We start from the raw sequence: 27794 nt of genomic DNA on the forward strand, positions 1-27794 counted from the left end.
ATATGCTGCCCAGGAGTGAAAAGGGTGTGCCAGGAGAGATGGGACCCCGAGGGCCTCCAGGACCACAAGGTCCTCCAGGTTTGCCTGGCCATGGCTTACCAGGACCCCCAGGGAAACCAGGCCCTCCTGGCCCTTCAGGATATCCAGGGATGGGAAAACCAGGGATGCCAGGAATGCCAGGAAAACCAGGAGGGATAGGATTCCCTGGCCCAAAAGGTGAAGCTGGCCCTGGTGGAGCAGAGGGGCCTATGGGAATGCCAGGCCCGCAGGGGCTTCCTGGTCCACCAGGTTTGCCCGGCATTTCAAAACCGGGGGGACAGGGCCTTCCAGGACAGCTGGGACCCAGGGGTGAGCCTGGGCACAAAGGCCTGCCTGGACTGCCAGGACTGCCAGGATCAAAAGGTGAAAAGGGGATTGGACTACCAGGATTACCAGGACTGAAAGGGCCACCAGGGCCACCTGGCCCACCAGGTCAAGCTGGACTTACAGGAGTAGGAAAACCAGGTCTCAATGGCCTCCCTGGGGCCCCTGGGGGGCAAGGTAAACCGGGACCCCCAGGAGAGCAAGGTTTACAGGGACTACCAGGACATGGTGGCCAGCAAGGACCACCTGGCCTACCAGGAGTCAGTCAACCAGGCCACGATGGTTTACCTGGTCAACGAGGGTTCTCTGGAGCAAAAGGAGAGTCTGGTCCACCTGGTTTGCCAGGTGCCCCTGGATTACCTGGATTTGGCAAGCCTGGTTTTCCTGGGCCAAAAGGTGATCGTGGGTTAGGTGGTTTACCTGGTGCCCCAGGGCCTAAAGGAGAAAAAGGTCATGGTGGCCATCCTGGGATACCTGGCCCAGAAGGAGCAAATGGCCCACCCGGTTTACCTGGTCCTATTGGGCCACCAGGAGGACTTGGCTTTCCAGGTCCAAAAGGGGAGGGTGGGGCAGGGGGGCCTCAGGGACAAATGGGTCCGAAAGGTGAAATAGGTCCTCCAGGTCTTCCAGGACAACCTGGCTTTCCTGGAGAAGCAGGCCAGCCAGGACCAAGAGGTTTACCAGGTCCTTTGGGCCCCAAAGGGGAAAATGGACACAAAGGCCTACCAGGACTTCCCGGGACCCCTGGAGTACCTGGGCCAAAAGGAGAAGGTGGACAGCCAGGAGAGCAAGGCCAACAAGGCCCCAAGGGTATCCCTGGAATCATAGGTCCTAGTGGCCCCATAGGCCCTCCTGGACTCCCAGGACCAAAAGGGGAACTGGGATCACCTGGTCAGCCAGGTATCCCTGGTGTAGGAAAACAAGGGCTCGCGGGACCTGCGGGGGCCCCAGGGAAGCCAGGAGCTTTTGGACCTCCAGGTCAACCTGGACAGCCTGGACAACCAGGCCCTCCTGGCCCACCTGGTCCACCAGCCCAAACTCCAGGCCTCGGCCAGATCATGCCTGAAATGGGTCCAGGTTTGGACGGCATGAAAACACCACCAGGAGGATACAAGAAACAGAAGCATGGAGCAACAATGGGAGGAAATGGGGGTTTTCTGGAAATGCCTGCATTTACAGCTGAGCTAACTACCCCATTCCCCCCCGTAGGAACCCCAGTGAAATTTGATAAGCTCCTCTACAATGGCCGACAGAATTACAATCCCCAGACAGGCCTATTCACATGTGATATACCTGGAATTTACTATTTTGCATATCATGTCCACTGCAAAGGTGCCAATGTTTGGGTGGCGCTGTACAGAAACAATGAGCCAGTGATGTACACATATGATGAGTACAAAAAGGGCTTCCTTGATCAAGCCTCTGGTAGTGCTGTGCTCCCACTTCAGCCAGGAGACAAAGTATATATACAGCTGCCATCCGAGCAGGCAGCAGGACTCTATGCCGGTCAATATGTTCACTCATCATTCTCTGGGTACTTATTGTACACAATGTAAAAAGAATATACAATAAAAATATGCATTTATAGTTTTTTAAGTAACTTGTTTTTATACTGTTGAAAGCTACAGTGACAAGTGGATTATTTGGACCAGATCTTGCAATGTAAGGTACAAGTGTGAGTTTAAAGGTTCATTTCTGCACATTTTCTTATAGCCATGGCAATGGATACGTATTACTTTTATATTGTCATTTTCCAAAAATAAATAAATCAATGTAAATCTATTCACTGCTACCATATGAACTATATTACAGGTTAAGTGTATACTCTGATTCAAAAAAAGCATTTAATCTCATTCTGAAACTTATTTCATTCCAAGTCCCGGTTTGGAATCATCTTTTAACAGAAAAAAAGTATTAAAAGAAAAAGTAAAATCACAGATTGCACTGTCGTGCAAATCAATTCATATGCAACTGTATTAACCTGGCAGCTGCACACAAAGTAATATAGTAAAAATGTGAAATGGGGAACTGCAAAACTAGGAAAAATGTGTATTTTTAACATGTTTGTTTTTAAATTGCAAATTATGAATATGTAATTTGCAAAGTTTATAACCAAATAGAAAATGTGGTCATGAATATTAGTCAAGTACTTTAGATGTTACAAATAACACACAAAATACATATTTATTGAATAAATAGTCCCAGAGGACTTTCAAAAACGATAATCATAAGCATTTAAAGTGATTTCAATACAGGGTAATGGGAGGGTGATTTCATGGAGGGTACTAGGGAGTGTATCCAATATCGTGCGAGAGAAGTAAATGCAGAGTTACTGTGAAATATAGAAAGAAATGTGAAGGAGAGTTGCTGAAAATGGAAGGCTTTTAATGTCCTGTCAGCATATAAAGATGGCTTATTAATACTTCAGATAAAGGAGCTTTGTTAATGCCGGCTAGTGCCATCTGTGATTTTTATTTGTTAAAAATAATTTAATTAATTAATTAATTAATTAAACAAATATAAATGTTTCTATACCGGGTCTCTCTTAACTTTCTAATTTTAATACCCTATCTCTAGGGTCAAGGTAAATGGGTTTCTCAATCACATTGTATGGTACTGCTTTAAAGAAATTAGTTTCCAATATAGCTCAGTCTTGATTATTAAATTCAGCTGCTTGCATTCTCTACAGAGAATTGTAGCGAACTGAGGATTTTAAAAAGAGGTATAGTTTAAAAATGCAGGTTTAATAAGACTTGAGAAGGATACAAAGAAACAGACCTCCAGCAATGTAACATCTTATTTAATTTAAGACATCAACATAACGCCATAAACCATTGTATTTTTGCACAGGCCTCTTCTCTGTATAATATTGCAGTATATAGATCCCATTATTTAAGATTTTGTTTTGCAAAGACTTCCCCCCACCTATCCATTAAAGGTTAGGAAATAAACATTTTATAAATAACACATATTTAAATATATTACTGCATGGCTCAATAACAACACCCCATCAGAATCACATTTTGGCAAAACAAAATGTCCTGAATTAACTAACATATTGAATTATTTGAAAAGAGTTCTGCTTCATGTATTATTCAGTATTGAATATGCAATGCCAAGGTAAAAAGTACAAAAAAAGTGTGTGTGTATATATATATATATATATATATATATATATATATATATATATATATATATATATATATATATACATACACACATACATATACACACACAGACACACACATATACATGCATACATTCATACATACATATATACACATATTGTATGTAGGTATATATTCACACATGCATGAATACATATTCACACACCTGTAGATTGATAAAGCACATTGTGAAAAATGTTGATCTCAAATCCTCCTGTACATGAACAGTAAGGGGCATGTGAAGTTTAGCAAAGCCTGTAATCCATTGCTAGAATATAAATAAACCCTGTTGTATGGACCACAATGGCATGAATTAGAATAGCTACCTACACCAAGATTGTTCCTAACATATTGATAAGTATTAACCACAGTTGCCATAGGTGGTGTAAGTAAGTTGTAGAACAACAAATATTGGCACTGGATTGGCATTTCAAAGCTTGGGATGTGATAGGGGAATATGTTGGAGAAAGAGGTTGTTTTATTGTGCCTAAAACAACACAAAAGGTGTTACAGTGATATGGAACAATCCAAACTTCCAGTGTAAGGTTGAGTGAGATAACCAAAGGATTTGTTTCAATTTCTGTCTCTGTAATTTATTTGTTTTACTACTGATTGCCTACATTTGTATATGAGCAGAATGGCAGAGGGACCTCCTGAAGAAGGGAAAAAAATCCATGTATGATTTTTTTTTTTTTTTGTCTAACAATGGTGCTAAACATATAACCGAGTGGAGTACTAAATTTAATGTTTGTTTTGTTTTTTTAAATAAAGATGAATAAAAAATTAATGACTTCCCTTTTTCCCACATCCCCCACAGTGTGAAACCTGAGAGAAACATGTTGGTTATCAGAATAGAAGCAGAGCCTTTTGCACTGAAAGCTTTTATACGACTGCACAAATGCAAGATGGTTAACCTGCATGTGTTCGAATACTGTATGAAAACAGTTCTCAATATTCCAGACAAATATGAAAAAGGCTAAGCAGCAGGATGTTCACCAGATATATTTATCACTGAAATGTGTAAATGTTAAGTCATTTCTGAAACAAGGGCTCAAAACGAAGGTTTCCTTTGGGCATTGAAATGTACCCCTGTTAAGTCACTACGTATTCTCACTTTTTGTGCAAATAAATCTGTAGGTGTTTTAAATGGCTTCATTGTTTCAATAGTATAATTACTTTGATGTTTCTTTTTTTTTTAACACTTTCAATTTGGTTTTCACCTCAACACATATTTTAGCTGCAGTCCAAGATAACATTAAGAAGAACTTCCTTCTCAACAGCACCCCACACAAATCTGGGGGAGTCTTACAAGGAAGCTGTATTTCATCTAATGTTTTACAAAACTAAATGCTAATTTTCCTGAGATACACAAAAGTAAGCATGTTCCATGTATAGTATGTGTGTGTGTGTGTATATATATATATATATATATATATATATACACACATATACATATATATATCCACGCATGTATATATATATATATATATATATATATATATATATATATATATATATATATATATATATATGTCAACAGCCAGCCAAAACAGCTGAGGCAATGGTCTTCTCGCAACACAGCAGTTAAGCCATGAAAGTCACCATGAAAAAATACAGGAAATCTGAAGATAGTGCATATATCTTCTTTCATGATGTATTTCACATCCTAAGATATAACCTTCAGTAAACACACCTTTTGCTACTTTTCATTTAACTTCAAATTGATTCCTGCTTTTTCTCTCTTACACTCCAGCACACACACTCACAGCATCCCTGGATTTGTTTGTTATCGCTGATCTGAGGCACACATCAAGGCCTCAGAAGATGTATTCTTTTTCAAATGTTCTTCTTTAGTTCATGTAGGTCAGAAATTAATTCACTCTGTTTAAGCCTTTGAAGAATTAATTGTTCTGCAGGGATATCATGAGAAAACATCTGCAAAAGAATAATAATTTATAAAGAATTAGAAAATTGAATAGGCGAGTGTTAAAAAAGTACTGTTATTTACTAGTCAAATATTGTACACTTGAATTGTTTAATCATAGAAAAAACTAGCAATGGGCTGATTTGCAGAATATATCAAATTTAAAGAACCTAATGATCAGGAAAAGATGGAAAACTTTATCCACAGTGTTGGGCAGGAAACCAATACCTTTAAAATACACCTTAGTCAGAGAAATATAAACATGCAACAATCCTGCACTAATTTGATTTGCTGAAGAAATTGAGCCATTTATTGCATTACTGATAAAAAGTCTTTCAGCATTCATATTTGTATTATATATATATCCAACATTTGTCTCATAATACAGGTATATTTAAAATTTAACCAGTAGAAAATATGTTGATTTAATTATTGTTTACATTGGTCCTATAGCAGTAAAACAGGAAATGCCAAAAGTATTACAATTCAGTTTCATTCAATACCTTCAGGAAGCTGAAAACCAAAACTTTAAAAAGTGTTTACCTCTTTTACATAGGACATTCTAATGTATCCATAGTAATGCAGATAATCATTAGAATGGAAGTCATAGTGGAATCCAGCGATTGACACGCTCTCACACATGTGCAGGGCCATTGCAATGCCAATCATTCCTGATGTTGGGAAGAGCACGGACTGGGGAGAGGAAATGAAGCAAATATATGAATTTAGATTACTATCCCTAGTAACTCTTTAGATTAAGCTGCATTTATATTGGTTATAACCTGGAACAAATTAACAGAGTGTTAAGAGTATCAATAACCTCATAGTCAACAATTTCAACTAATGACTATGTGCATCTGATTAACACAACTTCAGTTTTTCTCATACTTACTGGCAAGTAAATAATTCAGTGCTTATAGCCTTGTTATATATATAACCTTCCATTTAAGTACTTTCAACTAAAAAGTTGTATTTATCTCTAGTATGGTGTATCAAGCTTTCCCAAATTTGAAATATCCAAAAATAAATCCAACTTCACAGCTGCAATCCACATTAAACAAGATAGACTGAATGCAGTATCACAGAAAAATAACCTCTAAACTGGAATACTTCTTCCAAAAGCCCTAAAGCTTGTGTAAACTGTAAGTCACCTGAATATGGGCATCTGCAAAGAATAATAATTCAATTACAATACATTATTGTCCAAAGTATCAAAATACATAATGGTGGTTGTGCCTTTCTCAAAAGGTAACCTCTAAGCTGGACCACTGTGGTGTACTCAAATACCTGCATCCCGTTATGAAACTGCAGTTTAACACAGTAATAACCACTTTAAAAATTAGTCTCAAATACAGTTATTTTTTCTTTTCTTTTTTGGAATTCAGTGTATTATGCAAATATCTGAACAATGAGACCTGTAAAAGTATAGAACACATACTGAGAAGTAAATGTTCTAGCTTTTGTTCTGCACTGTAGTGTAAAAAAAGTGCACAGCTAAGGCACTGGAGATCCACTTTATGAAATAAACAACCTAATGAAATGTAAACAACCTAATTACAAAATCGTGTTTAAAAATTAAATTTGATTTTGCTCCAAATAAAGCATACCCTGCTCTGCTGGTATCTATCAGCTTACTTCAAACATTTCAAATAAGTAAAACCGATAAGACGAATGCAACAAGATTAAAGGAACATAGTCAAAAGATGAGTATAAAAAACTAAAAACATACACTCACCTAAAGGATTATTAGGAACACCATACTAATACTGTGTTTGACCCCCTTTCGCCTTCAGAACTGCCTTAATTCTACGTGGCATTGATTCAACAAGGTGCTGAAAGCATCCTTTAGAAATGTTGGCCCATATTGATAGGATAGCATCTTGCAGTTGATGGAGATTTGTGGGATGCACATCCAGGGCACGAAGCTCCCGTTCCACCACATCCCAAAGATGCTCTATTGGGTTGAGATCTGGTGACTGTGGGGGCCAGTTTAGTACAGTGAACTCATTGTCATGTTCAAGAAACCAATTTGAAATGATTCGACCTTTGTGACATGGTGCATTATCCTGCTGGAAGTAGCCATCAGAGGATGGGTACATGGTGGTCATAAAGGGATGGACATGGTCAGAAACAATGCTCAGGTAGGCCGTGGCATTTAAACGATGCCCAATTGGCACTAAGGGGCCTAAAGTGTGCCAAGAAAACAACATCCCCCACACCATTACACCACCACCACCAGCCTGCACAGTGGTAACAAGGCATGATGGATCCATGTTCTCATTCTGTTTACGCCAAATTCTGACTCTACCATCTGAATGTCTCAACAGAAATCGAGACTCATCAGACCAGGCAACATTTTTCCAGTCTTCAACTGTCCAATTTTGGTGAGCTTGTGCAAATTGTAGCCTCTTTTTCCTATTTGTAGTGGAGATGAGTGGTACCCGGTGGGGTCTTCTGCTGTTGTAGCCCATCCGCCTCAAGGTTGTACGTGTTGTGGCTTCACAAATGCTTTGCTGCATACCTCGGTTGTAACGAGTGGTTATTTCAGTCAAAGTTGCTCTTCTATCAGCTTGAATCAGTCGGCCCATTCTCCTCTGACCTCTAGCATCAACAAGGCATTTTCACCCACAGGACTGCCGCATACTGGATGTTTTTCCCTTTTCACACCATTCTTTGTAAACCCTAGAAATGGTTGTGCGTGAAAATCCCAGTAACTGAGCAGATTGTGAAACACTCAGACCGGCCCGTCTGGCACCAACAACCATGCCACGCTCAAAATTGCTTAAATCACCTTTCTATCCCATTCAGACATTCAGTTTGGAGTTCAGGAGATTGTCTTGACCAGGACCACACCCCTAAATGCATTGAAGCAACTGCCATGTGATTGGTTGGTTAGATAATTGCATTAATGAGAAATTGAACAGGTGTTCCTAATAATCCTTTAGGTGAGTGTATATATTTCAGAATACTCTGTTCTCTCACATATTGGTTTCCAAACTGAACTTAGTGGCAGAAAACCTCAGCACCGCAATATCGATTATTTTCTGATAGGTTGATTCAGGACTTGGATATTTGATCACGGGGAGATAGGCCTATTCCAACATGAAACACCAGCACTGCCTCTGTATAACACATTACTTCCTGTACAATCCTTAACTGCGGGGGAAGACCTGTTTCATTACTTTACTTTACTACATTAGTCGAAATTTCCAGTAAACATACAGTGCCTGTAGAAAATCTAAACCCCTTCTCAAAAATGTCATATTCTGTTGTCTTATAGCAGTGGTGCCCAAACACGGTCCTGGAGAGCCCCTATTCATGAAGTTTTGTCAGTCATCCTAAAATTGCTAATTTTCACAGACTGGGACCACATGGAAGTTATTGATCATTTAGGGAAATAACTTGTTCAATTAAGGGATCTCTGGTCATTGGGGGCTGAAAGGGTAGTTCATTTTCTTCACACCATATCTCTATATGGTCATTTTACAAATCACCTGAAATTGATCACATTGAAATTATTCCAAGTGTTAAGAAACTGCTGATTAAAGGGTACCTATAAAACCTGTCGAATAGGGGCACTCAATGATTGGGTTTGGGCAGAACTGTCTTATAGCCCAGTATTAAAATGCTTTAAAATATTATATACATACAGTAGGTGTTAGCACCTCCTAATTTCCAGGACTGAAAATATTTGGAATAACTTGTTGTTGGGGTAAAATTGCTTTCCAGTAAAATACTAGTTAAAACTTGCTCTTATAAGGGTTTCCTTGTTCTTATTAGGATTTCTCTGCTCAGGCTTATGTGTGTGGCAGATAGAGATAATTTCTACTGACGTGGACATTCTTTAGTTAACAAACCAAAACTATATAACATGTTCTTATCAGTATAGTGTGTGCTGTGTCCTTGGTACCAGTGCTTCCATGTCTGGATGAAATATTGTTTCCCCAATTAGAAAGAATACCTTATCAATTATTGCTTCCCGTGTCTCGGAACTGACCCGGGACATATGCCAAGAAAATATCATCCAGGTTCGGGACGGCCAATGAACCTCCTTTGAAATATTGCTTGTAGATGTATAAAAGGCCGTGTGAAACTTATAATAAACGAAGATAAACGAACATTGTGTCAGTGACTTTACTTCCCGGGCCTCTCTCCTGCTGAGAGTCTACACTGTTACTGGAAGCGCTCACTGGGGTGCCTGATTCACTGGGACCCGAAGGGTTGCTTCAACTGAAGCATTGTACCTTAACACTTGTACAATACTGTCAATACATACCATCTTTTTAATAATGCTCTCAAGTAGAGAACATCGATAGGTTGTGAGTGCAACCCCAGTTATCTGAAAAAGGGAGGGGTTTCTGCGCACTTCCATAGGAACCCGATCGAAAATGTCACTATCAAAACTGCCACTGGCCCCTGCGCACGTCATACAGAACAAGTCCCTTCCACTTCCTGTTCAATAAAATTACCCAAAGGTTGGAAGGTCGCGCGGGAGTCCAAGCTTCTGGCAAAAGAGGACGAACCTGCGCTGATGTCTGCATTCGCAACCTATCGTTATCTTTGAGGTCGGAAGCACTGCCCAAGGGTTGGGGTCACTGTATAACAAAACCGTCACAAGGGAGGAAGCAGCGAGCTGATAAGGGAGCCTGCCCTGAGGTGTACCACTAGGGGACCTTGGCAACACAACTCCAGACAGTAACTTCAGGGGCCCCGTAGGGCCACACCTGGGCCGCTCAGGAGCAATGGCCACAGTCACGCTCTTACCTGGAACTGTCTAGAATCAGCATATACAAAGCGGGGCTACAGAGGTTAACTCTTAATCTACTTAATCTACCGTAATCTACTTTGCACAATATTTGGCTCAGGCAATCAAGCAACTTGTGCGGCCTCCGCGCATTATCATGGCAATGGACCAATAGGAGTGGGGCCACAGTTCCACAACATAATACACAGCCAGCTAGTCAACAGAGTCAGAGTCAACAAGCTGAAAACAACAATATGTATAGTGTGGCTGCAGGAAAATTCATGCTGCCTCCGCGCAGCACAGGAGCATCCTACTCAACTGAACAGTATACAGAGTGGAGAGCTCCACTGTGCTGACAACTTTAAATGTCATACAAATGAATTATAGACACCACTGCACCACTACACTACTGCCTAGGGCGAGGGCTGTTGCCAGATGGTCCCAGGTGGCCTCAGTTCACTGAGGGGGTCAGGAAGCAGCGGGAAGGCCCATGTGAGCGCGGCGGGGCAGGATCAGAGGACCTGGGGAGCTGGAGACACCCCACAGCCAGGAGTTCTTGGACAATCACCACCAAGAACTCCCGGTCCTGTCCCGCAGGAGCAGGAGGGATGTCCTCGCTCAACAGAGGAGGAGGGGTGGGTGAGACCAGCTCCTCCTCCATAAGCTCCGCCTCAAGATCGGGGTCCACGTGCGGACCCAGAGACTGGCAGTCCTCCTACCAGGTGGTCTGTCTACTGCTCTCATCTGAGGGGCAGATAGACTCCCCTCAAACTCCAGCATCATGGTGTCATGGTGTGGGGGGGGGGTGCACCTGATGCGCTGCTTGCGTGGCCAGCAGAGCACAGATTTGGTCCATCCTGCTGTTCAATGCTGTGCATGGAGCCGAACCTCCATCGCCAATGGGGTGGTGGGGAGGGGAGGGTGCTAGCGACGACTGAGAAGAGGGGGGGAGCATGTGGGCATCGCTCCGCTGCTCTTCCCTGTCATTCATGTGGAAATGTGCCGGATGGTAATTGCACCAGGGGGCACACAACAACTTAAACGCCACCACAACAAGTGGAGCGCCTTGCGGGTCGGACAGAACACTGTATATTCCAAGCACCAGGTGCACGATACAAGCGCCGTGTAGGCCCGTAGGCTCAACCACACCGCGTGTGCCAGGGTTTCCGGGGACACTGGGTGAGGCGGGGTCTAGGGTCCGAAGGGGCTGAGGGTAGTAGACCACCAGCCGTAGTGGGATCTAAAACCAAGGCCTGCACACACAGACAAGGAGGCGTAGCAGAGCTCTCTCTCTCAGCTCGCTGAGAAAGAGATCTCCTATAGCCGCAGCTGTGGGTTGTAGTGCAGGCGCAAGCCGGCGAAGGTGCCCATGATCTTGGATCTCTTTAATAATGCAGGCCAGATCTTGGATCTCGGAGATCTCTGGAGCACTACGGACACTCATTTGTCAGCAAGAGGAAAAAATACTACTGACGTCCAAATACTGTGTAGATTTAATTCAGTTTTTGCAAAGTATTTGCAGTATGTCACTGATTCCTATTTAACACCATTCTTTACTTCACTAGTAGTATTCTTCATAGGTATTGTTTTAATTGTTGTTGTATTGGTTGTGGATGCTTTAGAGGTGACCTCTGAACTTGTTTTTCTGGTACTGCTTGTTGACATGCTCACTGCCTTAATTGATTTTGGGGACGGTATTTAGAGACCAGTATTGAGGGTTTGCAGTCACGTGACCCACAGAGAGTCATGTCCATTAGTAACAGTCTAGTAACATTACCACAAAACTGTCAACACTACCAAACAAGTTCAGTGCAAGCATGAACTTAAAATCATCTAAATAAATAAGGCAAGTTTAGTAGAAGTACAATGACTGAGGAAACAATTATACAAACTGGACATACCAGACACTTCATGGAACTGATACTTAAGCACTGTTGTTTACACCCTTGTAAAATACAGAAAAACTAGTCTAGTCCAATATGTTTTTTCCACACAGAAATCATATTATTTTTAACAAAATCCATAAAAAAAGATTTGCACACCAAAAAGGAAATCTCATTCCACTAGTAACATGAACATTTTTAGACAATTTAATTATGTAAAAATATATTTAATTATTTGAAAGTAGTCAGTTATCACATTTACTAGATACAACTCCCAGTCCCCAGGCAGAATAACACAATTGGTTTCAGTCATAACAATTAACTTTTAGGTGTTTAGATATGATATTTGCGCACGTCCAAAACAAGCAGAATAACCCTAAAGATACATTTTGTTTAAGAAATACTGAACAAATCTGAAAATAATTAAACCAGAAATTACAAATGTACATAGAGAGTGAACAACAATAAATGCTGGATTGGAATTGTATAGAAAAAAACTTTTTTTTATTTGAATTAAATATCTATACGGTATTTCAGCTGTAAACTCATCAAAAGTAATACATTATTAATACTTTCCTCAACTGCCGGACCCGCAGTTTATGCTGTATGCGGTAGGCTAGATTTAATAGAATATAGCTGGTAATCCTGGCTATGTAACAGGCTGGCTGGTGTTAGCATGGATATGCCAGCGGTAAAGCGGTATTACTACTGTTGGTACTACTATCTATACAGGACTGAGAATATGCCCCTCACCCTTCAGGCAGCACTGCCCACTTGCACATGGAATAAAGGCACTGCCAGATTGCTAAATGCAACACAAATAGACCTGTTGATGTCTGTGGAAAGGTGGTGATTGATATAATATGCAGCTGTAATAGACAGACAGAGCCATTTCAAAGCGCTTTCACATTGCATAAGATGTTGCCTAATATTTTAGTTTTCAAAAGAAGAATGGTCAAATATTGCCAAATCTAGGTGAGCAAAGTTGGCAGAGACCAACATACTCACAGTTTTAGCAGTTTGGAGAGTTATGTGTGGCACTGTGTGTGCTGAACTTAATGAAAAACATTGCAGCCCCATAGTACAGCCCTTTAAATTGGGATAATACAATAGACTTCGTTGTTATAGCTTCCGACCAGCAGGTGGCGAGCGTTAGGTCTTCTTTCACTGAAATGCGTCAGTAACGCAATAGTAAACACGTCCAAAGAAGACGCAAGATAGAACTGCAGTCTGAATAAGTAAAAGAATACCCTTTTTCTGTGTTATACAGAGACAATAAATGTGTTGCACCGGGATGGACTCTGTTCTCTTCATTCTATAAATGCAACATATGCCATTACGATATTTCAATTTTGTATCTCAATGGCAGCAGCTCCTGGTTTTTGAGCACACTAAGTAGTCTCTATACAGTATATTATTTACACCGGCCGTGGGCAATACTGTAGGGTCTGGCGGACAACAAGTTGCCCACAAGCCACGGCTTGGGGATCGCTGCTTTAGAGTGTGGGTCAGGTTTTACGGTTAGGGATGAGGATGTGTGTGGATAGAGCAGGCCGATATATATACTCCGTGAAGGTTTAAAGTGGCTGAATCATCACAGACAGACAAACAGACAGACAGACATGTGCGCGTGCACACACACACATCATTTACCTGTCCTTTATATTCATGCTGAGGATAATGAAGATACTTATTATTGAATTTATTTAAGATGAGAGGGTTTAGTATTCTTATACGACTTGGTGAACCGAAGAGTCTTGAAGCAGGTGTTTTCCAAAATCCTCTTGGGTTCTAGAAAACAAAAAAAAGGTCAAAGAATTGCTTTAATTGTTACTTGTAGTATAACATTAAAGTTTTCAGGTTTACAGGAATAGAAAGCCATTAGACACTTTTTATTATGCATTTAAAAAAAACGCAGACTCTAGAACAGTGTAAAGCACAAAAGCGCACTTCGAGCTATAACATTACTGCATTATGTATTGTACTTAAAATATCTTATTGTTAAAGTATTGCAATTTTAACAAACATTATGAAAGTTGCTTACCACTGTTTTTTTACGTAGAACATTTATTAGCCACCTTATGTCCATTGGTTTAAAAAGTACAATGACTCCTACTGTCTGTGGGTCATAGTCAATGTTGGTGGTGGGGTAGGATTCAGGATAAAACAGCCTGAACGTAGTCTTTTTCCCAACGTCAGCCTCATACCCACGTAAAGGGGCATCATTTAACCTGTTCAAAGAAAATTACCATAGACTGAATATCCAGTTCCACTTTTACTACAGTAAATACACCTTTATACTTACAGGTTAAAATTACCTTAAAACGATAGGTTGCGAATGCAACCCCAGTTATCTGAAAAATGAAGCACTGCCCAAGGGGGAGGGGTTTCTGCGCACTTCCGTAGGAACCTGATCGAAACGTCAATCTATCAAAGCTGCCATTGGCCCCTGCGCTCGTCACTCAGAACAGGTCGCTTCCCACTTCCTGTTCTATAAAACGTGACATCAGCGCAGGTTCATCCTCTTTTGCCGGGAGCCAGGACTCCCGCACGACCTTGCAACCCTTGGACAGTGCTTCCTTTTTCAGATAACCGGGGTTGCATATGCAACCTATCGGTACCTTTCAACTCCGAAAAACTGCCCAAGGGGGAGGGGTAACTGTATAACAAAACCGTCGTAAGGGAGGAGGCAGCAAGCTGATAAGGGAGCCTGCCCCGAGGTGCACCCCTAGGGGACCTCGGCAACACAACTCCAGACAGTAACCTCAGGGGTCCCATAGGGCCGCACCTGAGCCGTCCAGGAGCAAGGACTGTAGTCAAGCTCTACCAGGAACTGTCTGCAATCAGCATATACAATGTGGGGCTACAGAGGTTAACTCTTACGCCCTCCGCTTACAAGAGCGGGGCCGGATGCTCTACTAGTGCAGCTAGGAGCAAGGCCGAATCTACTTGCACAATGTCTGGCACGGGAAATCAAGCACTTGTGCATCCTCCACACAATATCATGGCAGTGGACCCCTGATCCAATAGGAGCGAGGCCACAGAACCAATTAAAAAAATACAACAATACATAGCTGGCTAGTCAACAGAGTAGCCGAGCTGAAAAATAAACAACATATACATATCGGGTGACAGCAAGACCTTCATGCTGTCAGCGCGCAGCACAAGAGCATCCAACTCAACTAAACAGTACAGAGTGGAAGAGCTCCATTGTGCTGACAATTTAGATTTCGCACAAACGAACTATATACACCACGAGGCACAGGAACGAATTCATGCGCCTCCCATGGAACACAGGAGCAGTTGATGCCGGGCAACATTAGCTCTACTGTGTTAAGAAAGGAATTATATACAAAGCAAGGCAGCGAAACTCAAGCTGGGAACAGTGGCAGTGAACTCCATTCTACAATTTTAGAACGGAGCCACAGTCCTGCTGTTTAACACATAATACATATATACAAATATATACATCAGGTGCAGGAGCTGGCTCATGCGCCACACGTGGAACACAGGAGCAGTTGACACCTGTCGAATAGCGCAGCTAACGCAGGGCAACTACAGCTCTTACCGTGTGAATAAATTAACTATGTACACAGCGGGGCACTGGAGAACTCAAGTTCCCTCCACTGGAGGACAACAGCAGCGGTCCCCTCCTCTATGGCATAATACAGCCAGAGTGGGCCACAGACCTGCTGACCAATACACAGAGCGGGGTACAGGCCAAATGCATGCACCACCACAACACAATTATAATGAACGAACTATATACAGGGCGGCCTCGTAATGCAACATGCCTGTAGGCCGCACGACAAGCCCCGGGAACACATCGACAGGGCTGTCTGTACATCCAGGAGCAGCTCGCGTGGGTGCTCGACTGGAAGGCATAGTCCGGTGGAAGGGAAAGACACGGTTCACTAGCTCCCTCAGGATGCACTTACAGGGGCAGACTGGGAGAGGAAAGGCAGAAGCCAGAACCCGTAGGCTACTGGGGCTCGACTGCAGCCAACACCGGCCAAAAGTAAAGCCCGGTGAGATAGGGGCGTCCATGAGGCGAGTCCTGTCCGCCTCAGGGACCCGCCTAGCCTGGGACAGCCAAAGCTGCTGGTGCGCCACCACAATGGCTGCCAGGGATTGCCCGTGACCAGCTGATCCGTCGCCGCCACTATCTACAAAATAGGGGGCGGGGTGGGTGATGCGCCATGTTGCTCCGAGGGCTCCACCAGCTGAGCCAAGTACAAGGCCAGCAGGTTTTCAGTATTTCGGAGGCGAGCCGCTTGGGCTCCAGCCTCATACACCCTGCAGAGCAGCGTCTCCAAAACGTGACACTGCCTCTTGGGGCAGGCCAGTTCGTGTGGCTCCACATACAGTGGAGGTAGGGAGACAAGTGTGGCTATGGTGGAATTCACGCAAGGAAAATCCTGGCATAAGCCTCCCCTCTCCTGGCTAGGGCGAGATACGCAGTTTGAATGTTTATTACAAACACAGACACAGAGAGCTTATGTTCCCGAGTCCAGCGAAATGGCAAAAGAGGACGAACCTGCGCAGACATCATGTTTTATAGAACAGGAATTGGGAAGGGGCCTGTTCTGAGTGACGAGCACAGGGGCCAATGGCAGCTTTGATAGAATGACGTTTGGATCGGGTTCCTACAGAAGTGCGCAGAAACCCCTCCCCCTTGGGCAGTGCTTCCGACTTGAAAGATTACTATCAATGTTAATATGGAATCATATCATACCTGATCATGATCCCCACATCTTAAACCTAGTATTGACTACTAAAGTAATCAATTACTCACAAGTTACATTAACAAAATAAAACAAAAGCAATCTAAATAAAGAGGAACAAAAATAAAATGCATCTAAATAAATAGGAACGGTGAATGAGCTGTGGAGGTCGACAGTCATGTGCATAACGCGGAAAGACGGGCAGGTTTTTCAGATGACAACAATGGAGGCTCTTGAGAGTGTGGTTGTTTTCACACAACTGTTTTTGGTAAATGGAAGTGAAAACCAACAACACACTGACTACGAATTACCAAGACTGACACTATGTGATGACAAGTTCAGTTAACTCCTGCCACAGTACTAGGTAAGTAAGAAAATTCACAGCCTGGTTCCAGGCATGGCATTGGAAAAGGGGTACAATAAGGCCATTTAATCTATTTGCAACAATCACAGTAGCATTTCAAAGCATAATCATTTTGTCTAACACCCAAGTTTACATATAGGCCTGAAGAGGGACTGACAATCTAGTTAAAGCAAAAAAAAAAAAAAAAAGAAAATTGTTTTCACTGTACAGGGACAGACAACAGATTCAGTCACAGATTCTAATCAAAAATCCACAGTATTAATTCTACATCTGAATTAATCATACTGTGGAAATTGTCCCGAAGACTAATTATTAAGTTTTAAAATATGATAATACTAGACAAAATAAAGAAAACAATTATATAACAAATACAAATAAAATCATTTGGGTTGGAATCTGAATCTCCAACTGACTTTCACTTATCAAAGTGCTTCTTTGATCTTTTATCTTGATGAGGCGGTAATTGTAGTTCCTTGTGTAGACATATGAAAGCCACATATGGTGTTGATTCAGTCTTTTAATAGATGGCTGTAATAATGCACATAGACTGCAAGTCTTACAGAACATAAGACATGTCAAAAGGGAAAAAAATATGTAATTTGATTATGCTATTTATAATTGCATTTGCAACTCTGGTGTTTTCATTTATAATGAGTTAGAAAGTTAGAAAACACTGAAATCAGACAATGTAGTAAAAAGAGAGAAAATGTATTAAATGTGTATATGTTGTAGGCTAATCATCTGAAATTCAGATTTTAAAACTGCAATACTTCCTTTTGTTGTCCACTGACGGGGCTGGGGGGGGCTCAAGCCTTAAATCATACCACTCGCCTGTGCTGGTTTGTACGAATAGGCTAATGCACAGTAATTTTAATAATATCTACAGGCAATAATTATGATAATTATTACTTTGTAATTTACGCAGTCAGTTCAGGTTGAAGTGTTGGGATGGAATTTACTTTAAACGACTAAACATGCAGACTGTACTTGAATAAGACAGTTAGTACTTATCTTGCAAACACACACAACATACATTACTGTGCATTAGCCTATTCATACAAGCCTGTGAACAAATTATGCAAATCTTGGAAAGAACTGGGATCAAAGTGATGTATGGGTTTTTTCCCATATATTGCATTCATTGTTGTTTTTATAGTGGCTTTGTCCTGATTAATTGTGAAAATAATATTTATCTGTATTGCACAATGGTGTTGTAACTCCAACCTTTGGCACTGTGGTACCAACCAGTAACTTAAATCTTGTGGGTAATTAATTGAGGTGCCTAATTGAGGGGTGTGTAGTCATCCAATTTGATTATTTTGTGTTTCTGTCACCAAATACTGAACTTCTACACTATAGCAACACAAGGATGCAGAAAACCTTCAATTTAGGAATCATGCATGGAATAGGCGCTGTTGAACACCTCCCCCCCCCCACCAGTGTGTGTTAGTGACTACAATGGTGGGGGTGGGGGCTTGAGCCACTGCACCCCAATGTTTCTAAACACCCCTGCTCTAAAATGTGTGCAGATAAAGCTTGGGAGTTGGAAATTACTAAAACAACACTAGAAGATTTTCTGAATCCAAGATACAGATGACCAAATTACCTTATTACAACATCAAATGCATCAATATCTGGTCCCAGATGTTTGTTTTTCAGGATGCTTCCACTGCCAACCACAATACATTTCTCATATCTGTTTCAAGGACAGAGATCAGTTAAGAAACTAGACAAGCACAATTTAGCTTCATCAATCTCAAAACTAGGTTTAATTAAAATCTGAATGACACTTAAATATGTTCAAAATTAAATGTATATTTTTATATATTTAGTGAAGATTACTACTCCAAAAATGAAAGACTAATAAGTGCATCTGAACAGTCCTCATAAAGTATAGAGTGGGGATTGTATTGCTCTCCAAAATGTATTAAATTCATAGTGTGCATGTTTGCATATGTACAGTATGTCAATCAGAAAAAGGAAAAGAGGTAGTTCATTTCTAATTAAAATTAAAACAGTAAAACAAGTACAAAATAATTTTATATCCAATATTTTCCTAACAATATTTAAAAACAATGGAAACAAAACAATAACTTTCAGTATTAAGATTCAAACATTCTGGACGTCAAAAACACCCATTGTCTCACGTCCCACCAATACAACAGCTAAGATCTACTGATTTTTCAGAAAACAAGCACTCTGTAATCACAGGAATTAAAGTGCAAAACTTACTTTACTTCTTTTGGAATCTCACAGTTTAACATATTTTTCAGAACAACCTGTAATCCATATTCTGAAAATAAATAAATCCAAAAAAGCACAATTTAAACAGCCAGGAAATATATTAATCTAGTTATTCTATTGGTAAATTTCTATAAAACTTCTCCATACATAATAATGTCAATGTTTTAGGGTTATTTTGTAGTTCTCCAGATATGTCAACAACAGTAAGTTGCGGGGCTTACCCATGTACACTAGTGTGATGACAAGGATTCTAAAGTGTACATACTTTATTCATCACTCAGTCATAAGTGTACTCTTAACTAAAATTATTAGAAACAAATGCAAGACATGATATTGTCAGTGATGTGTGTAACTATGGCAAGCCAAATTATAATTTAGAGATATCTCTAAATGTATTTCAATATATCTTCAAATATTTAGAGATATCTCTAAATCATTTTAAGATATCTTTAAATCATTTATAGATATCGGCAAATCATTTAGAGATATCTTAAGGTGTTTTTTAAAGATATCTCTAAATGATTTGCAGATATCTCTAAATGTTAATTTGGCAAACCAAATCTGCCAAACTGTCATTAACATATACATATATTTGACTTAAAATTACACGTAGATCATTGAGATATCTGCAAATCATTTAGAGATCTTCAAATGCCTTCCTGATCATTTAGATATCTGCAAATGACTTCCTGTGGGTTAATGACAATTCGTTGTCCCCATCATTATATATTCTCCACTTGAGCATTTGTAACCATGAGTGCATTCACTTATTGTAGACTCATAGAACACACGTGTGTATATAGAGAATTATTATTATTATTTCTTAGCAGACGCCCTTATCCATGGCGACTTAAAAAATATAATATAAATAAACACACACACAACTATTTTGTATTATTTATTATAATTAATGTTTTTACTTGATACATTTATTTGAAACAATAACACTAATAATTATATTTTATATAAGTAATCACAACAGTTGAAGGCTACTTAAAATAGGTTTCATGCACTGTAAACTGGGTTCGATTCCTGATTGGTATGTATAATTGTCTGACGTGTACATTATTATTATTAAATATATAATTTCCTGGAATTAAACGTTATCAGAGTAGAAATAAAAATTGGAAGGCGATTAATAAGGATTTTAAGTTATCCTAATTAGAACTGCGTTTCAATAACACGGTTGAGGGAACATGAACTATAGCAAATCAGACAGCATGGCAAATCCATTCATTAATATCCAGTTAGAGTGGATCATTATTCGAATTCAGCCAAACTTAATGTAAGAAATCAATAATAATAATAATAATAATAATAATAATAATAATAATAATAATAATAATAATAATAATAATGTACACGTAAGAAAATTATATATACCATTCGGGAATCGAATACAGATCACTAGTTTCACAATGCAATTCCCTAATCCAGGAATGGTGATCCATTTTTGTCTGGAGTGCCCCAAGTCTGGTTTGTATACTTTGCTAAGTGCCAAAGGGTGCCAATGATAAATTAGTGATATAAAAGTTTATACAGGGGCTACAGGGCATTTTTTAAACCAATATTTATATGTATTGTTTTGCTGTTATTAAGTTATAAAGCAAACATGCCAACAAAACAAACCACAATACAGACAATCTGAAAACTATGGACAGAGATGACCAAGTGCAACTGCAGCTCCAGTCTGCTAATGGGAGTCTGCTGCAGAGTATGAAGCTGAATGAAGTGAGGCATATATTCTTCCCAAAAAAGATTATAAATATGCAGGTTCCATTTTTGATGACAGATTTTTTGTCAATTTTTTCAGTGTATACGTACTTAATATCTACTGCTTTTACATGTTGTAAACTAGCTAAAAGTATCAATCTACCGTGAGAATGAACGTGCACTAATGTACTCTACAAATCAAAGGCATAATTTACTTATTTTTGAGAATTTACAGCTTTCTTTTTCCAACTTTATGAAGTTTTTAAATTGGCGGAGTGTTAAATATGAATGTGTGGCCATTTCTCCATTTGATACAGGAGATAACTAAACAAAATGCAAAAATACGTCCATTGCTGACCACAATTAATCACAACAGCTCAGACTTACAGTTTTTGTCATCTTCCTCCCGGTGGCAGAGTGCCGCACAGCAGCATAAACTGGCATAATAACATTAACATCTGGTTCGTGAAGTGCAGCTTTTCGCAATTGTTCGCATAACTGCGAACATCTGCGCACAAGAACCCGACCTAAAACACGAATATTCCGACAATAACGTGAGGCTGCTCAATGACTTGGGGACGGTGCCGTCACTGCCAAATATACTGACTGGTTTTCTAAAGTGCCGATCAGTTTAGACAATTGAGCGGTGGGCTGGGAAAAAAAACGCACATAGTCGTTGGCTTTGCGTGCCAACCAATACGGCTCTGCGTGTCACTCTGGGCCATCCCTGCCCTAATCACTGCGCCATCTGATATATAACTCCTAAACGAAACCTATTTTAAGTAGCCTTCAGCTGTCGTGATTACTTATATAAAACGTAATTATTGGAGTTATTGTTGTGTGTGTGTGTGTGTGTGTGTGTATTTTTACATATATATTTATATAGCCTACTATATTATATTTTGTAAGTCGCCCTGGATAAGGGCGTCTGCTAAGAAATAATAATAATAATAATAATTATATATTACAATAAGTGAATGCACTCATGTGGAGAATATATAATGATGGGGACGACGAATTGTCATTAACCCACAGGAAGTCTTTTGCAGATATCTCTAAATGAACAGGAAGGCATTTGAAGATCTCTAAATGATTTGCAGATATCTTCAAATATTTAAAGATATCTCTAAATCATTTCAAGATATCTCATCTTGAAATGATTTAGAGATATTTTTAAATATTTGAAGATATCTTTAAATGAATTACAGATATCTCTAAATGATAATTTGGCTTGCCTATAGAATCAAAGATAAATAAATGTAAGGAAGCTTACCTGCATTTCTTATTCCATAGGGCAATGGATAATCTTGTGAAAGTGCATACAATTCATCACCATAAAGATCCTGTAGACACAAAAAAGGATTGCTCCTTCTCTCTGGTCTTTAAAAACAAAAACAGAAACAACCAGAAATTTGCTTAATGATTTATAATACTTTTCAGATATAACAATTGAGTTGCTTTAAGGATTACATTACGTTTTTCCAAAAACACTGAATTTCTGGTGTGAAGAAAATGTTAATCACAATTGAATGTATATATTTGATAATCATATAAAGCTTTTATCTATACCAGAATAAAAACATTTATCAATGAACAACACAGAAACCTGTTATTCACTTGTGGTGTAACAGTTCATCAGTGTGTACGACATATGAATACAATCTCTTATAGTTCAGCTGAATCGATAAGGCACCCAGTGTATACATACAAATCCTTAAAAACATGACAGCTCAATTAATAGAAGAAATGCATTTGTTTACATCAAACATAGCACCAGATTAAAGCTTACAGCATTTTACTTTGTTTTGTTGGGGGAGGAGGGGATATTGTTTAAATCTGTGCAACATTGCAACATATGGATGTGTGCTCACTATGGACTGTTACAGCTATTCTAAGTGTGTAGGTGACCTTCTCTCTTAATCTTAATTAGAAGAGTAGACAAGAAAATGCAAAACCCACATATTAAAATATAACTCCAGAATAGAAGATAAAACTGTATATTCATGCAGTGAATAATCAGACTGTTTAACAGCTTAAGCCAAGAATATAAAGGTTAAATACTAATGTTTATTAAACTAAATTGATGTTTTAATGCAGTGTTTCAAATGTTTTTTCATTCCCATGGACAATCTGAAGTTGATATAGAAGTACTGAAAGTATTGCTTGGTACATTTTATGAGGTGATTTTATAATGTCCTCGATGTTGGTCAGGTACAGAAGAAAAGGTGAAAACCAAAATATAACACTACTTGAGATAATCTGTGCCAGTTTTCTGCTGCATTAACAGATCAGAAATGTGGGCAATTATAATCCAAAAACCTTTTCCTATTCTAATGTATTTAAATATTTTTTTCTGGAATGGTTGAAAGGACATATCAGAAGAACATCCTTACTTATTAGTTTACTGCTCAAATAAAATAAATATCTAAATTATGAATACTAAAAACACTGCACAGAGCATCTTCTGAGAGCACATCATAAAAAGTGGTACAAATTTGATGCATGTCAATGACACATGGGACTGTTTGTTATAGTTAGATTAATCTAATTGAACTTTACAGGCACCAAAAAGGTGAAGGTCATGTTGAGAAGAGAATCACCCCATCTGTGAAATATGGAGGTGGATTAGTTTTGCTTTGGGGATGTTTTACATCTTCCGGTCTTCTGGTTTTATATTCATTCTGGATGAATGCTTTGGATCTTTATCGTGCAGGGATGTCCATTTTCTACCCATTCAACAAAAAAAATTAAAAGTGAAAAAGTGAAAACCAAATCAATGTTACACAAGGGAGGATGCATAAAGATTGTTTTAAACATTAAACATGTTTTTTTTTAAAAAAAAACATGCCATTGTTTGTGTAACATAAGATGCTTATTTGTGCAGTGTTGTTAGTATAACAATGTTACATATTTTAATTTGAGCAAATCAACATATCCTTGCCTTTTGTAGGTTAAATAATCTTTGTTATAGATCAATGGTATAAAAATACATGGAGGCCAATGCATGTATACACAGAGAAAAAAAAAAAAGATTCAAAAGCAGTAGCATCACAGATATGGATACCTGCATAGATCAAATCAATCTGAATCTGAATAAAAATGTATTAAACAAACCGAAGAGATTAACACAAAGCAAGCATTTACACTGGTGTGCTTACCCAGTAAAAATGTAATCACAGATCTCTCTCAAAAAGAAAGCACACATCATGCAGGGCAGGATCAGTAAGAGTAGTGTAATTTTTTTCTGTGCCATCTTAAACATGTTTGGATGCCTATACTTAAAAAACAAAGTATTACTACAAGATGCAAATTATTAACATCAGAACAAAAAATGAATATTAAGTAAATTTATGTACAGCACAAGCAAGTCTGCCCTCACACCTTTGCACTTAATGGGAAGCATATGTCTAAGTCAGTCATGTGACAAAACTAGCATCAATAGGAAAAGGGCATATAGAAGACAAGAGTGTATCAGCCAATCATGGGGCAGAGTATCAATGCGCAAGGAACCATCTTGATCTTTGGGCGGGAGAACCGGGGAATCCCAAGAAAGCCCAGCTAAGCACCAGTGCATCCTCTGCAGAGCACCAGAGATGCTGCTGCTATACACTGCATAGTAGGGGGAACCAAGGGAACCAAGGGAACCAAAGGAAAATATGTGTTTGTGTGTCCCTGCCATAGACTCCAGATGAGCACTATCAGGATTAGTCACTTTCTGATAATGATATTCTATGCCAGTATGTTTTTTTTTGTTTTTGTTTTTTAATGTCACACTTAATTTAAATAAAATCCACTGAAATTTAATTTTCTGTAAATATTGTAAACATGTGACTTGGACAGAGAAACCAGTTGTACTGGATTATATAACAGTTTAGAAGCAGATGGCAAGAGTCTGTAGAAATGAGAGTAGCTTCAAGGCAAAAGGGTAATTTTAGGCAGGGGGGTGGAGCCCCAAACAACATTCACCTGCTCCATCATTCATTCATACACACATATATTATATATATATATATATATATATATATATATATATATATATATATATATACATACACACACTCACCTAAAGGATTATTAGGAACACCATACTAAAACTGTGTTTGACCCCCTTTCGCCTTCAGAACTGCCTTAATTCTACGTGGCATTGATTCAACAAGGTGCTGAAAGCATTCTTTAGAAATGTTGGCCCATATTGATAGGATAGCATCTTGCAGTTGATGGAGATTTGTGGGATGCACATCCAGGGCACGAAGCTCCCGTTCCACCACATCCCAAAGATGCTCTATTGGGTTGAGATCTGGTGACTGTGGGGGCCAGTTTAGTACAGTGAACTCATTGTCATGTTCAAGAAACCAATTTGAAATGATTCGACCTTTGTGACATGGTGCATTATCCTGCTGGAAGTAGCCATCAGAGGATGGGTACATGGTGGTCATAAAGGGCTGGACATGGTCAGAAACAATGCTCAGGTAGGCCGTGGCATTTAAACGATGCCCAATTGGCACTAAGGGGCCTAAAGTGTGCCAAGAAAACATCCCCCACACCATTACACCACCACCACCAGCCTGCACAGTGGTAACAAGGCATGATGGATCCATGTTCTCATTCTGTTTACACCAAATTCTGACTCTACCATCTGAATGTCTCAACAGAAATCGAGACTCATCAGACCAGGCAACATTTTTCCAGTCTTCAACTGTCCAATTTTGGTGAGCTTGTGCAAATTGTAGCCTCTTTTTCCTATTTGTAGTGGAGATGAGTGGTACCCGGTGGGGTCTTCTGCTGTTGTAGCCCATCCACCTCAAGGTTGTACGTGTTGTGGCTTCACAAATGCTTTGCTGCATACCTCGGTTGTAACGAGTGGTTATTTCAGTCAAAGTTGCTCTTCTATCAGCTTGAATCAGTCGGCCCATTCTCCTCTGACCTCTAGCATCAACAAGGCATTTTCGCCCACAGGACTGCCGCATACTGGATGTTTTTCCCTTTTCACACCATTCTTTGTAAACCCTAGAAATGGTTGTGCGTGAAAATCCCAGTAACTGAGCAGATTGTGAAATACTCAGACCGGCCCGTCTGGCACCAACAACCATGCCACGCTCAAAATTGCTTAAATCACCTTTCTTTCCCATTCAGACATTCAGTTTGGAGTTCAGGAGATTGTCTTGACCAGGACCACACCCCTAAATGCATTGAAGCAACTGCCATGTGATTGGTTGGTTAGATAATTGCATTAATGAGAAATTGAACAGGTGTTCCTAATAATCCTTTAGGTGAGTGTATGTATATATATATTATATTACCCCCTCCCCCCCACCTCCACCCACTGCCAGTCCAAGCAATTTACATAAAACCAGGATCCAGTCCCCACCTCTGAGCTGGGAGCACCAACGCCCGGGTCAAAGAGTACTGTAAATATAAAAGTAATAAAATAATGTTTAGCAAGACATTGACAATCTTTTAACCACAATGTGATTTATTATGTAGTTACTTAAAAACGTTTAAATTTCAGGACCTCAAGTCACTGAAATATTATTGCAAAACTACATTTAAAACTAGATAGTGTCTTTAAACTTGGAAGAGAGAAAAGATCAATGCAGTTGCACTCTATTGATTTGAGTCTGCCAGTCTTGTGATTTCAGGACTTGAAACCTAACTGAAAAGAATTTGAAAAACTTAATGAAAAGGGTTTGTGCTACTGGCACTTACCATTCAATTATTTTCATTTGACACTAGTACAAATTGTCTGTTTATGCTGCTGAAAAATGTTTTGATAAAATCAGTCAGAAAGCTGACCTTACAGGAATACCAAAAGTTGTACAAAGGGCACCAAAAAAAAAAAGACCTGCAGGATAATGAAGCAATCTTCAAACAACTTGTTCCCCCCAAAAAAGTATTCAAACTTATCATAGTATATGCAGTAGTTACATACCTCTCATCAAAAGATCTCAGACCACACATATGGTCTCCTTTAATTTAACTAAGGTTGGATTTTTCTGAAATATACAGATCAAACGTGTTAAATAACCTGTTTGACTCCTTTTGTAACTCAACTGACAAATGTTTGAACACTGACAGAGTTCTGTGCAATGTGATGGTACTGGCTGAAGATTCTCCCTTTTATTGTGAACCTTCTCTAAATCAATTTAATTGTATTGCATACCTGAAGCCATTAATCATTAATTAAGATTACATGAGTCCTAAATAATCTGCACAAGCTAGTAAGATTTTTTAAATAATATTTCTCACATCTGTATCAAAATTATTTAAAATCTTCCTTTAGAATTTACTAATAAACTGCATATGATTCAATTTGCCAAAATGATATGGTATAACATGAAACCAGAGAATAAAATATGTCCTTATTTGCTGGAATCAGCCTTAGTCCTAGATTTTCCATTTAATCAAACATGCTTTATTTTAACATTGTAAGAAACAGTTTTTGAAAAGGCTTTGTTGGCATTTTGTAAAAAAAAAAAAAAGAAAAGAAAAAGAAACTAAAAAAAATGCTATCTGGTTTAATTGGGTTATACACACAAAAATACTTTGGTTATAGAATAAAATACTCAATCCAATGTTTGCACCTCTGTTGAAATATTCAGTTGGCACCTGATATGGATATAAATAATTATGCAAGAAGCTAGAAAAAAAACACACACAAAAAACAATGG

The 27794-nt window shown here is 39.3% G+C and overlaps 2 protein-coding genes across 8 annotated transcripts in view; one reads left to right on the forward strand and one right to left on the reverse strand.

The window, feature by feature from the left end:
• Window positions 1–4681, forward strand: part of col8a1a (collagen, type VIII, alpha 1a) — a 42393-nt gene extending 37712 nt beyond the window's left edge. For both annotated transcript variants that reach the window (XM_066706233.1, XM_066706235.1), the window contains one exon: window positions 1–4681. In XM_066706233.1, coding sequence (XP_066562330.1) covers window positions 1–1919 — 1919 coding nt within the window. In that variant the 3' untranslated portion in view covers window positions 1920–4681.
• LOC136751016 (type 2 lactosamine alpha-2,3-sialyltransferase) overlaps window positions 3148–27794 on the reverse strand; it is a 25149-nt gene continuing 502 nt past the window's right edge. The window contains exons 2-12 of one of the 6 annotated variants that reach the window (XM_066706240.1): window positions 27056–27119; window positions 26495–26532; window positions 24285–24398; window positions 23727–23852; window positions 22400–22506; window positions 19402–19462; window positions 18776–18865; window positions 14126–14312; window positions 13735–13872; window positions 5998–6147; window positions 3148–5465 (exon numbers count right to left, since the gene is read on the reverse strand). In XM_066706240.1, coding sequence (XP_066562337.1) covers window positions 5367–5465; window positions 5998–6147; window positions 13735–13872; window positions 14126–14312; window positions 18776–18865; window positions 19402–19462; window positions 22400–22506; window positions 23727–23731 — 837 coding nt within the window. In that variant the 5' untranslated portion in view covers window positions 23732–23852; window positions 24285–24398; window positions 26495–26532; window positions 27056–27119 and the 3' untranslated portion in view covers window positions 3148–5366. Of the gene's footprint in view, window positions 5466–5997; window positions 6148–13734; window positions 13873–14125; window positions 14313–18775; window positions 18866–19401; window positions 19463–22399; window positions 22507–23726; window positions 23853–24284; window positions 24404–26494; window positions 26533–27055; window positions 27120–27794 lie in introns of those variants that run through there. The other 5 variants (XM_066706237.1, XM_066706238.1, XM_066706236.1 and 2 more) reach the window with 5 other exon arrangements.

Source organism: Amia ocellicauda, chromosome 6 (genome assembly GCF_036373705.1).
Source record: "Amia ocellicauda isolate fAmiCal2 chromosome 6, fAmiCal2.hap1, whole genome shotgun sequence".
NCBI classification, from domain to species: Eukaryota; Metazoa; Chordata; class Actinopteri; order Amiiformes; family Amiidae; genus Amia; species Amia ocellicauda.